This window comes from Anser cygnoides, chromosome 3, assembly GCF_040182565.1.
Source record: "Anser cygnoides isolate HZ-2024a breed goose chromosome 3, Taihu_goose_T2T_genome, whole genome shotgun sequence".
Taxonomy (NCBI): domain Eukaryota; kingdom Metazoa; phylum Chordata; class Aves; order Anseriformes; family Anatidae; genus Anser; species Anser cygnoides.
The window spans coordinates 119,837,470-119,849,813 of NC_089875.1; the positions used below are offsets into that span (position 1 = coordinate 119,837,470).

General features: G+C 56.1%; 1 protein-coding gene across 1 annotated transcript in view; it reads left to right on the top strand.

Annotated features, from left to right (window-relative positions):
• The window catches only part of XKR6 (XK related 6), a 193,187-nt gene continuing 180,843 nt past the window's right edge, over window positions 1–12,344 (top strand). Inside the window, exon 1 of the mRNA XM_048079285.2 lies at window positions 1–1,041. Within this exon, the coding sequence (XP_047935242.2) occupies window positions 341–1,041 (701 nt within the window). The 5' untranslated portion in view covers window positions 1–340. The remainder of the gene's footprint in view (window positions 1,042–12,344) is intronic.

The window sequence follows — 12,344 nt, forward strand, 5'->3', positions numbered from 1 at the left end:
GAGGGCCAAACGCCCCCCCCCTCCCCCCCAAAACGCCACGACGAGGCCTCGCTGCCCGCTGAGGGGGGCAGCTCCGCCGCCAGGCGGCCCGGCTCGGCCCGCCTCAGCCCGGCTCGCCCCGGCGCTGCCCGGCTCGGTCGCTAGGCGGCCCGGGCCGGGCTGCTCGGCCTTGGAAGCGCCTCCCCCGGAAGCAGCGGGCGGGCAGGAGGCAGGAGGGAGGCAGGAGGCAGGCGGCAGGCGGGCTGGGGGGGCGCCGGCAAGCGGGGACGGGGGGGGCCGAGCGAGGCAGCGCGCCCGGCGAAGGGGCCGGGGACGCGGCGGCGGCGGCGGCGGCTGTAAGATGGCGGCCAAGTCGGATGGCGGCGGCGGCGGCGGGGGCTTCGCCCAGCTGCACAACCTGGACGAGGCGTCCGCGGCGGGCGTCGGGGCGGCGCCGTGCGAGGGAGCGGAGGAGCCGGGCGGCAGCAGCTCCCTGCACATCTGCCACTGCTGCAACACGTCGTCGTGCTACTGGGGCTGCCGGAGCGCCTGCCTGCGGAACCTCTTCGGCAGGGCGGCCGCCGCCGCCGCCGCCGAGCCGCTGGCCCCGCGCCCCGCCGACGAGGGGCCGCCGCGGGCTGCGGAGGTCGGCGGGGCGGCCGAGCGGCCGTGGCTGGACTGCCTGTGGATCGTGCTGGCGCTGCTGGTGCTGCTGGGGGACGTGGGCACGGACCTGTGGCTGGCGCTGCACCACTACGGCCGGCGGGACTACGTCTGGTGCGGCCTGACGCTGGCCTTCGTGCTGCTGCCCTCGGTGCTGGTGCAGATCCTCAGCTTTCGCTGGTTCGTGCAGGACTACACGGGCGGAGGGCTGGGGGCCGTGCAGGGGCTCAGCAGCCGCGGGCCGCCCATGATGGGGGCCGTCGGCCGCCGGGGGGGACCCGCCGGCGGGGTAGGAGGAGCCGGCGGCACCGCCACCCCCGGGGCGCAGCGCCTCTGCAGGATCTCCGTGTGGGTCTGGCAGTCCGTCATCCACCTGCTGCAGATGGGACAGGTCTGGAGGTAAGGGGGGGGGGCGCCCCGGTTGGGGGGCGGCTGCCCCCGAGGGGCTGCGGAGGGAGGGGAGGCGGCGGCGGGCGTCCGTGGGGTCGGGGGTGGGCGGCGGTGGTGGTGGGGAGATGGGGGCACCGGTACTGCATGGTGTAACGCGGGGCATTGCCCGCTGGGTGTTGTGGGGAGCACTGGCACCTCACGGTGCAGCCTGGATGTGGGGCAGTGTCTTTTGGGGAGACGAGGGTCGCTGCCACCTCATGGTCTGGCGGGGACGCGGGGCAGTGTCACCTCATGGTCCCACCTGGACCCTCGTCTCTTGGGGAGATGGGGGTCACCGCCACCTCATGGTCTGGTGGGGGACGTGGGGCAGTGTCACCGGTTACGGTCCAACCTGGCCATTGGGTCAGTGTCTCTTGGGGAGATGAGAGTCACTGCCACCTCATGGTCTAGTGGGGACGTGGGTCGCTACCACATCGCAGTCCAGCCTGGACATGGGGCAGTGTCTCACAGAGAAATGGGGGTCACTGCCTCTTCATGGTCTAATGGGGATGGGTCACTGCCTCCTCGTGGTCTAATGGGGATGTGGGTCACTGCCCCATAAGGAAACAGGGGTCACTGCCGTCTCGTGGTCCGTTGCAGACGTGGGTCACTGTCCCTTGGCTGATGTGGGAGAACGAGGATGGCTGTCACCTCGTGGTCCAACGTGGGCATGGGCAGTGTCTCCAGGCTGATATGGGGGAGTGGGGGTCATTGCCACCTCACGGTCCATCGTGGACATGGTCACTGTCCCTTGGTTGAGGTGGGAGGACGAGGGTCCCTGTCACCTCAGGGTGGTGGGTTGCTGTCCCTTGGCTGAAGTGGGGGCAGAGGGGGTCACTGTCAACTCGTTGCCCATCACAGAGGTGGGTCAGTGTCCCCTCAACGTGGGTCACTGTCCCCTGGCTGAGGTGGGTCCAAGGGTGCTGCTATCTCCTCATGGTCTGAGGTGGACATTGGTCACTGTCACCCCATGGTCTGAGGTGGACATGGGTCAGTGTTAACTTGTGGTCCAAGGCGGATGTGGTCAGTGCCCCCTATATGGGGAAAGAGGGCTTTTCTACCCCTTAGGGTGAGTAGAGATGCTCCTGCAATGAATCTGTGGGGCTGAGGTGGGGGAAGCACGAGTCACTGTCACCTCATGGCCTGGCAAGGGCCATGGGTCGGTGGACATGGGTCAGTGCTCCCCCAGCTGGAGGAGGTGTGGGGGCCCTCCTTTTACTGAGGGGATGCTCAAAAGGAAGAAAAATTCCCTTAAAACATGTCTGTGGGGCTGAGGTGGCAAGACTGGGGTTTGCTGTCCCCTCACGGTCTGAGCTGGACATGGGTCAGAGCCCCTCACACGTAGGATGAGGGGAGATTTGGGGTCACCCCCACTTATCTGAGGAGAGGTGCCCCCAAAAAGTATGTATGGGGCTGAGGGGGCCATGGAGGTCACTGTCACCTCATGGTCCCCAAGTAGCAGGGCCAGGGCTCCCCCCCAAGTAAAAGCTGGGGGAGATACAGATACTAGGCTTTGTGCTGAGGGGAGGAGAGATTTCCCCCAAAACGAGTCTGTGGGGAGGGTGAATGTGGGCTGCTGTCCCCTCATGGTCAGGGGGAACACGGGTTGGTGCCCCCCACAAACATGGAGGGTCGAAGGGGTCCTTGCTCCTCGGGGTTGTAAATAATGCCTCAGGGGTGGGCTCCTGCCCCCCCACAGGGCTGGGGCAGGACTTGGGGGGTAAATATGGGGCTGCTCTTCCCTACAGGTGCTGGTGGGGGACGCTAACACCCTTCCTGGTGACGGCGTGGAGGTAGGCCCGGGGGTGACCCCCACGAGGGTCGCATCCGTACCTCACGAGCTTCACCCCACACGGAGGGGGACCCCCGCGGCTCGCCCCCTTCCCTGGAGAGAAACGCAGCGTGATGCCTTGGCCCTGGCTGGGGGGAAGGAAGAAACCTTCTCCCCGGCGAGGCAGCGGGGTTGTGGGGACGGTTTTCGGGTTGCCAGCGTGAGGCTGAAGGTCAGAGACGGGGACTGCACCCCCGGAGAGGCCCTGGGGCAGAGGAGCTGCTGGTCAGGGGAAGGGGTTTGGGGTGTCTGCGGGGTCAGGGGGAATCAAAGGACGTCCTCCAGCACGAGCTGCGAGCTGCGTTATCCCCCCGAAAGAGGTTTAAGAGGAGGCAGGGAGGGATTCTCCGGGATGAAAGCCTGTAGATACAACCGCTTGCACAGAGACACACGGCATTTCTGCGGAAAGGGGTGTTGTAAGGACAACGCTAAAAGACCCGGCGTGGCCCAGCGTCCTCCGGGATCGCTCCGGGGGGGACGTGGGTTAAGGAGATGGAAGGAGAAAGAGGTGTGGGGTGATGGAGGCCGGAGGGAAGGCTCCGGGTGGTGGCATGGGGGTGCTGCATGCGCCCCCCCCGCACACATATGGGGAGATTGGAGGGCTGGGGCTGGCAGCGGGGCTGCTGGGGCTTGGTAGCTTTTCAAATCAAGTACAGACAGAAGATGCTGGATTTTTTAAGGGGGGAGAAGGCAGTACTTCACGATGAGGCAGCAGAGAGCCCCGGAGGGGCTTGCAGGGAGGGTTAACGTCCCTGCATCGGCATCTCCAGCGTGAATTAACGGGGCAAAAATAACCCGACGGGTGGATGGGAGGAATTCGTCGCTGGGGTCTGGGTGAGAGGAGAGGGGAAGGGGAAAGCAGAAGGCGATGATCGGTAGGGAAGTCCTTTTTTTAAAAATTATTATTATTATTTTTTTTCCGTCTGGATAGCGGAAGGGGTTAAGCCTGCTGCCTAATGAAATCAGTGGAGAAGTGGCTGGAGTTAAGATGGAGACAGCATGCTGGAGCCTGGGGGAGGGCTGCGTGGGTGGAGGCAGGGGAGGGCCTTGACACCTCTTCTGAGGACACCGCTCTTGAGATAAAATGAATATACCCATCAAAGATTTTTTTTTTGGTTTTTATTTATTTTTTTATTTTTCTTTTTTTTCAAAAGAACCCGAGGGGGCGGAGGGGCGGGGAGCTGCGTGGGAAGGGTGCGTGAAATGTATACCTGGGAAAGAAGCCCGTGGAGCCGTGCAGCGCAACAGCACGTACATATTCCTTCTGCATCTTCAATGTCATTTGTGTAACGCTCAAAACACGTTTGTGCTCAACTTCTCATTGTGTGGGGGGGCTATTTTGTTTTCTTGTGGCCGAGATGCGGGCTGGGGGATACTGAAAGGGGAGTTTGTGAGGATGATGGATTGACGCGTGACCCCTTCCCCTGCTTTCCCTAATGCTCCCAAACGCTGATCCCATCAGCAAAAGCAATTCAGCGATGCAGAGGCACCTCTGGCAAGTTGGATTTCTCCCCTCCGGAGCCAGGAGGAAGAAATGATTATGTATTAGCCGCGGTGTGAGCCTGCATTGGCAAAAACATCCCCCGGCACGCTCGAGTGAGCAGGTGGGGAGGGGGGCACTGGAAGCAGCGCCGGCAGAGGCGATGCATGGGGAGGGGTGATATTTTGGGGGGCATATGAAGAAACCAGGCTCAAGCTACCCAGGCTTTTTGTTAATGCAGAGAAAAAATATTCACTTCCGAGGCAGCGCGGGGCTGGGACTGCCGAAAGGGACTGGAAAGGAGCTCTGCAGCCCAAAGCACGCTAGGTGAAATAAGGGAGCTTCCTCTCCTGTTGATCGCCAACCTCCCTAGCGCACGGCTCCGGCTTTTTAGGGCACGCCGAGCAGTGCGGGCGGCGTGAAGCTGCCTCCTAGCACCTGACCGAAGCCGGAATAACTTCCCGGTGTCTGTGGGCTAGCCTCCACGAAGGCGTCTTTTCCCATTCCCGCTCTAGCAATTGGCGAGCGCCGTTAAAATTAATCTGGAACGGGGCGATGGGACCAATGCCGGAAAGCGCCGTTTTAGCGGCGTTTGCCTGCGGCTAAATCGCTTCGTGCTGGTAAGAAGTTGATAACGTGGGGACGGAGGAGGAGGACCTAGAACAATGTAAGTTCAGCGCGTAATGCATCCAGCCTAGTTTCCTGCATGATAATGGCTAGGCGCTGCGGCTGCATGGAGCGTAATCAGGGTTGTACGTTATGTAGAGGCTGTCGGAGCCGTTGCTCGGCAGCTGGGAGCGAAATCGCAGAGAATAGAGGGGGCAGGTTGGAGTCGTACAGAAATCCCTTCCCTGAACTGCCGAAGGCTTGCTTGGTGGTAGACGTTAGGTAATCTGGGTTTTACTCGCGGGGATAACACCGTCCCCCTAGGGACTCCTAAACGTTGGAGAGGCTCGCCAGTAGGATGGGTAAATAACATTCCCGTGGCAGAAACACGACCTCTGTTTAGCGAGGTGGTCTCGGAGAGCTGTTGGGATGGTGGGGCAGGAGCTCACGGGTCTGTGCAGTAAGGGCAGAGGCTCCTTCTTCAGCTCCTGTCCTCAGTTCTCCTGCCCAGGGAGCGAGCGCTGGGGCTTAGTGGGAGTACTGGGCGGATTGAGCGATATTTCTGGTTTCTTGTCTTGTTTTTTTTTTTTTTTTTTGCTCAACCGAGAGCCTGAGGCTGTGTTAATGCTGCCCACCTACAGCGGCTGCTGGAACGAAAGTACACAGACGTTGTGAAAGCGTGCGCGTGTGTGTGCACACATGGGCATATAGAGATTTTAATTGATGCTTGGAATGCCACGATCTTAAATTACCTTCCCACTGGTAAAGCTTAGGTACCGGGGGGAGTTTTACCCTTACAAATCTCCCGTTTTCACCTTTCATCTCAATCCCCTAGCTTACCTCGAGGACTTCAAACAAGTAGAGGATGCTCGTTGAGGAGGGACGCTGCAGTGCTGTGGTTTTGCTGGAAATAGGCTGAAGGCTGCTCGGGCGTCTCCTGCTTTCGCCGAACCCATTCATCCACGTAAATTCAGGGAAAATAGTTTCCAGCCAAAGTTTTCATACCCCGGGTAGTTTTGCGAGGTGTGTTTATGACGGCGGGGAGCATGACTTCTGCATCCGACGCACCTTTCTTTAACCTCTGTCGTATATTGGTCAGTGGGTCATGGTTGCGGTCGTGGAGTACAAGGATTGAAGCGCAATCCTTGGCGTCGCGGCGTGCTATTAAAGAAAACGTTATTGAATTCCATTGGATTAACAGTGTGTGGGGTCTGAGCTAACAGGAGCTCGCCTGAAAATCTCGCCGCGTCTGTTGGCTGGCAGTGATGGTAAGGTTCGTGACTCGAGTGCAATATATTTATGGGTTTTGTTGTTAAAATTGGTCGGAATACGTATTTAGAAGAAAAACATTTTGCTAAAAAAGAAAAAAAAAACACGCTTCAGTCACTGTTTTGACATTAAAGCGCCGCGTCTGTGTGTGTTTAAGGGAAAAATTCCTAAAATTTAAGCGAAGGCTTGACATCTTGTTTATTAGTGGAAAGACCAGATCCGTGAGTTGTTCTTCGTTTGGCGTGCCCGGAGGTGGAAGGATGAATCAATGGGTTTAAAAGGAATACGTGGTATTTAATGACTACGCGGTGAGTGGGTTTAGGCTTTACTAAAATACTTTGTTCTGGGATGAACTGGGAGTTGGAGATCTGCTACTTGAGCTAATTTAGAAATTAGCAGCTACAACTCCGAAGCTACCAGCCCGAGTCCCCTAGAGTGGGAGACATCAGCGTGTCAAATGGCAGACGAAGTAGAAGCTGCTGTCCTGACACCGCCTCGCTTTCTTGCTTTGGGATGTTCAACCCTACAGAGCCTTGCTGTGAATTTACTGCCTGCCCTGGCACTCCTGAATGTGGTTTTTTTTTTTTTTTTTCAGCTTTCTCTGGTTAGCTTGTCTGGCAGCTAAGTTTTTCCCTTTAGCCAAGTTTTAACAGCTTGCTTTCATAGTATGGAGTTTTGTCAGCTTTTGACAAGTTGGCAGAGGGAGGACGTTCTGGGATAGATGATAAATGTGTTCTCCCTACAAAACCACGTCTGGGGTATAACGTTTTTACCCAGCCTTTCTTGCTCTGTCCCGATTTTGAAGCGTTTTCTGCAGGATCTCCGTCAGAGCTGGGCTGCCTAAGTTAAAACACGCCGAGGATACTGCATCTACAATGCAGGTAGGGCAGTTTGTGGGGGCGAATACTAATCCCAAATCACGATACCAGCGACAGAAGAGGCTTTCTCACTTGAGTGGGGGTCTCCATTGGTTTCGGGGTGGTGGCGAGGCTCCGTGTCTTGTTGAGTGCTACCCACTAGAGGGGGTCAAACCACAGATGTTGGAGCAGGTCTGCTGCGCCAGCCTTGGGAGGGCAGAGTTGCCTCCAAGCCTTCCCTTTGGGTGCTGCCCCGACCTGCTGGGAGCTCCCCATCCAGGCACTTGGGCGGTTCCGTGCGACAGCACGGTGTGGGTAGGCGGAGGAGCAGGATTTGGGGCAGAAAGTGGAGTTCAGCTCCGTTTTGAGGAAGGTACACGTGGTGCTGCATTGGTGAGGTGTTGGCGCAGCGGTGAGAGCTCGTTGCTTCCCCACCGGGCTATATGGGGATGCAGGAATGCTTTGGGGCCCTAATCTTCTTCCTGAGAGAGCCGGCATAATAATTCCTGGGCTCTGGGGGCCAGGACACCGATGTGAGGCTCTTCTGAGAGCCCAGGAGTCTGAAATCTCTCCGGAAAACGTCTGCGTGGAAGTGGGGTGCCAGCCCGCTTCCCTAAAATCTTTGACCCCAGCATCCCCGTTTTGATTGCTCCATGCCAAGCTCTAGGGCAGACAGTCGTGCCTTTTTTTCCCTTTTTTTTTCGGGTGCCCTACAGTTTTATTTCTAACGCCAGTGGGATTAGAGGCAGAGGGGAGGCAGGGTGCAAAGGGCTGGGGGAAAGGCAGCTTGCCTTCTTTGCCCGCTGAGACGCTAACCTCTCCGTCTTCCACCTTTCTAGACACTTCCATTTTGCTTTTAGCTGCATTGAGCTGGTTTTATTCCTTGCAGTGGTTCTCCTCTCGGTATAAATGTAGGTTATTCAGGGAGCATTTCCTTTAATGAAAAGGATGTAGGAAGAACTGATGGTGATAAAGCATCTCTGTGGAGGAGAGCTGCTCTCGCTGCCTTGAGACTGCGAGGAAAAGAAATTGGACGTCAGATGTATAATTTTCCTCGGGGAACGAAGGTAGCCCAGGGAGGAGTCTGGATCCCTCAGAGAACTTCTCCCTGTGCTTGCACTTGGCTTTATTTCCTTGAATCCTGACTGGATTTTTAGCACCTTGCTGTCTTGTAAAGCAGCGGTGGCGTAAGGCAGTGCTGTGACACCTGTGAGCCTTTGTGCAGGAGGAACTGTGAATCAGAGAAACGCTTTGTTACAGCCAGAGCTCAAATTAAATTGGAATTAAAGCTACAAGCAAAAAAAAAAAAACAAAACCACGTGCCAAATACTGTTACTTCGTTGACCCTCGCTTTCTGCTGATGGGACTCAGACCTGCTACGGCTGCGTTAGGGCACTGAGATGCTTTTCCCAAGCCAGATCCCGAAGAAACGGGGAGAGAGATTTCCTGGGGATCTTCAGAGGAGTCTGGAGAGTTGCTCTTTGTCTGCCCTTGGGCAGTCCGACCCATGTGCCCAGCACTACGTTTAAAGTATGCACTTAGTGGGATGCCTACGCCGTGTGTCTGCGGTCATTGTCTTAGTAGAAACGGGTGGGGGGGGTTCCTCAAATCGCTGTCCCGAAGCCCCAGCTGAGCCAGCAGCCCCGATGCAGCGAAATCTGATTTTGCCCAAGAGGCCGGGCCAGGACGAGGCAATCTTAAATACGTCCCCAAAACCATAAAACCATAATGGGACCTGGAGCGTGTGCTTCTCGCATCTCCTTTCTCCTGAAATCAGCGAGGGCTCGGGTTCGCCTATGAAATATTCACAGCCTGTCCTTAGGTGACTCCGGTGGCACGGAGGATCTCTCGCAGAACCGGCAGCTTCGCCCAGGCCTCCCGCTTTCAAGCCCGCTGCCTTTATTGCCAGGACCTCCTCTTCCCCTGCCCCGCTCTGTCCGTGCAGTCGTGCCCCATGAGGCAGAAGCAGCTGAGGACTCGTGCACCCCGACTCCTTCTGCGTACGGTACCCCAAACACCCCGTGAAATCCCCACCGATTTGGCAGGACGCTTACTTAAAAAAAAAAAAAACCTTCCGGAGCCACAACGCAAAAGGCTCTGGCACCTTTATCGCCTTTTTAACGAAGCCTGAAGAAAAAGCAAATCTCCCCGAAGCAGCAGCACGGCGGGGCCAGCAGCTGGAGCATCCCTCAGCCAGCAGTGGGGTCTCAGTGGGGTTTCTGTGGGGCAGGAGGGCGCGGAGGGTGCTGGAGGTGACAGCCCTCTGCAGAAATCAGGGAGCGATGGGTTTCCCTGTCTTTGCTGGGGTGGGGAGTTGCAGTTTCTCTCCCCAGAGCAGGGGAAGGGCTGGAGGTGAGTTGCTGAGCCCCGTCTTTTGGGGTCCGGGGATGGAGGCAGGGCTTTGGGGTGCTGTTTCTGGCTTGAGCTTCATGCTCCAAAGTTGGTTCTCTCTGCATCCCTTATGGGGACGTCATCCACAGGGAGCACCCGTCCCCTAAAGGGGGTGGCAAACAGCCCACGAGCGTGCGCAGAATTCCAGTGTCTCGTGTTCTGCTGGAAAAAAAAGAGCAGTTTAACCCTTTTTAGCTCGGTTCCCCTGCCCGAACAAGGAATCCTGCGTGAGAGGGCTGGCAGGAAGGCATTGCCTGGTGTACCAACCGCAGAAGACAGCAGCAAAGCACCGGGAGTGGCTTTGAGTTTGGGATTGGAATTCATCCCAGTTATGTCTAAGCGAGGGGAAAAAATGAGCAACGGAGGCCGATGTTGTTGAAGTGAAAATTGTAAAGAGTGGTATAAGCAGAAGGCATTTAAATAATGTAAACAGTCTGGCAGGGGAGGAAGGATGGGAGGCATTCCAGAAACAAAGGGAAAAGAGTTTTTTTTTTTTTAAAAGAGGACTAAAAATACACCAACTCTTGAATTCCAGAGATTATCTCAATTAGTGCTTTTTCAATGTGTCTTTACAACGGAATTGGAGGAGTTCACAAAAGATAATAGAGGCTACGTGATACGGAGGAGCGATATTAATTCGTTTAATTAAAGGGATGAAGGGCTTCCTAACAGAAGATTCACTTATCTTGTGGCGCGGGGAGGAACGAGGTTATGCTCAGGAAACTGCAGCCTCGCGGGGTGGAGAATACGTGGGGAGGAGAGCAAAAGCCTCCTTCTGCGGCCCGGGTGACTCGATGGAAATCCCTCCCCCTGGGATTAAGGTGCTCTTAGAGCAAAAGGGCGTGATTTTACCTTCCCAGGAGGATCTCGTTCGACGTTCAGGGAGCAGAAATCGGGCGTTCTCCTCCAAGAATGAAAAAATAATCAGGTGTCGGGGCTGTCTGGTGCGGGCAACACGTTTTTAAGGATGCATCAGCACATACGGAGCTGCGCTCGGTGCCTTTCTTCACCCTGGAGGTGTGCTGGCACATGTCGAAAGTTATGTCCAGTCTCAGCTCTGCTTGCACAATGCTTGGCACGGAGAAGAAGCAAGCGTGCATTAATATCTCACCATATTTTAGGGAGTGTGCGGAAGGCGAGGGGGGAAAGAGGCTGAAGATCTAAATTAAATTACCCCCCTTGGATGTACATTAAAATGTTAAGTAGCACTGAGCTCTGTCGCCCAGCTCAGCAATATTTCGAGGCGCTTTATTGCTTTAATGGAGGGATAAAATAGAACCTGCAATTAGAGTAATTTTTTCTAATTGAATATTTTGCTTTCTTCTCTCCCTTTCAAAGCGTGACTGTAAGTACTAGCCTTCATAAGGCTTTGGAAATATTTATACTCCCCCTTTCTGGCGACGGGTGTAAACACACTTTTTCTCGGGCAGCCCGTTTCGGTCCCTCGTGGCTTGGGGAGCAGAACGGCTCCGGATGGCGGTGGGCAAAAAACGTGTTAACCTCTTCACCGTTGTTCCCGGGCGATACTGGTTTACCGCCTGGCGTTGGGGATTAAATGCTTTCCGTCACCGTGCGTGGGCTTGCTGCGAGTTTTCTCAGTTTATACTTTGAATGAATTCCTTGTCCACGCAGGGCTAGCGCTCGACGGCTGCAGCCAGCCTTTTCTGAGAGCGTCGATTTCCACCACCTCTGCTGCGTTTGGGGAGGAGGATACGAAAAAGCACCTTTAGATCTTGCTTGAGAAGCACTCGGGAGAGGTGAGGTGAGGTAGGAGCGCCTTGCTGGCCAGCTGGAGCGGGCAGAGGAGTGAGTGGGAGCGCTTACCGAGCACCCACGGTGAAAGCTTGGGTGCCGGTTGGGTGCCAGCTCAGGTTTGGAAGCCTCCTTTCGCAGCGACACAAAATGCCAGCTTTTCAAACGTGAGCTCCTACCTCAGGCTCAAGCCTGGAGCAGGCAGGGAAAAAAATAATCAGGTAAATTAACATAATAATTGCGTTGTGCATCCTCGGTGCTGAATCTCTGGTTTGAAGAGAGATTTACTGGTGCTCCCCCTCCCCGTCCACCTGCGATGGGATGCTGTCGGTTCTGTGCTGTTGCGGTGGCTGTCTCCTCGTCTAAAGGGGACTTTTGGTCCAATAAACCGCTTATCTCGTGTAGTTGTCCCTTCATCTCGCGTGGGCGGCGCGTGATGGCTGATTGAAGGCGTGGCAGTGCGGTTCGTTTCCGAATATTAATTAGGAGTGGAAATAATTGGGAATGGCGTGCGCCGGTGGCTCTCGGAGCGCCGACTGCGGGTCCTCTGCCAGGCAAGGTGGAAACTCACTTTGGGGAAAGGAAGTTTTCCCTTTACTTGGGGTTAATTTTTATTTTCCTACAGGAATACGTGCTTTTTTTCCCACCTGATGCAAGCGTATCCAAGCTAGCAAAATCCCCATCTAGCTTTCGGACGTAGCCCCACGATTTACCTCTTTGCTGGGGTCTGCACTGATTTTATGGCCTGTGTGTGTTCTCCAGCAGCGGAGCCCAGAGCCCATCGTTGGATCAGGTTATTAATATCATCTGATTTATGTTCAGTGGGTCGCTTTGGGATTAATATTTCGGGGGAAACCCAGGTGAGTGAGGGAGGGTGGAGAAATGCCTCGCTGTGTCCATCCAGCAGGGACACAAACCCTTGTGAACCCGTGAACCTGTGCGTGCTCAGACCTCGATGGGACACGGGGCGGTTTGTCGCTCCTGCAGCTTTCTGAAGCCTTTTTTGCTCTTCACTGGTCCCGGTCTGGTTAAACTGGGACCATCCTGGGCACGTGGGACCAGCAGCGAGCCAGAAATCAGCTCCTTC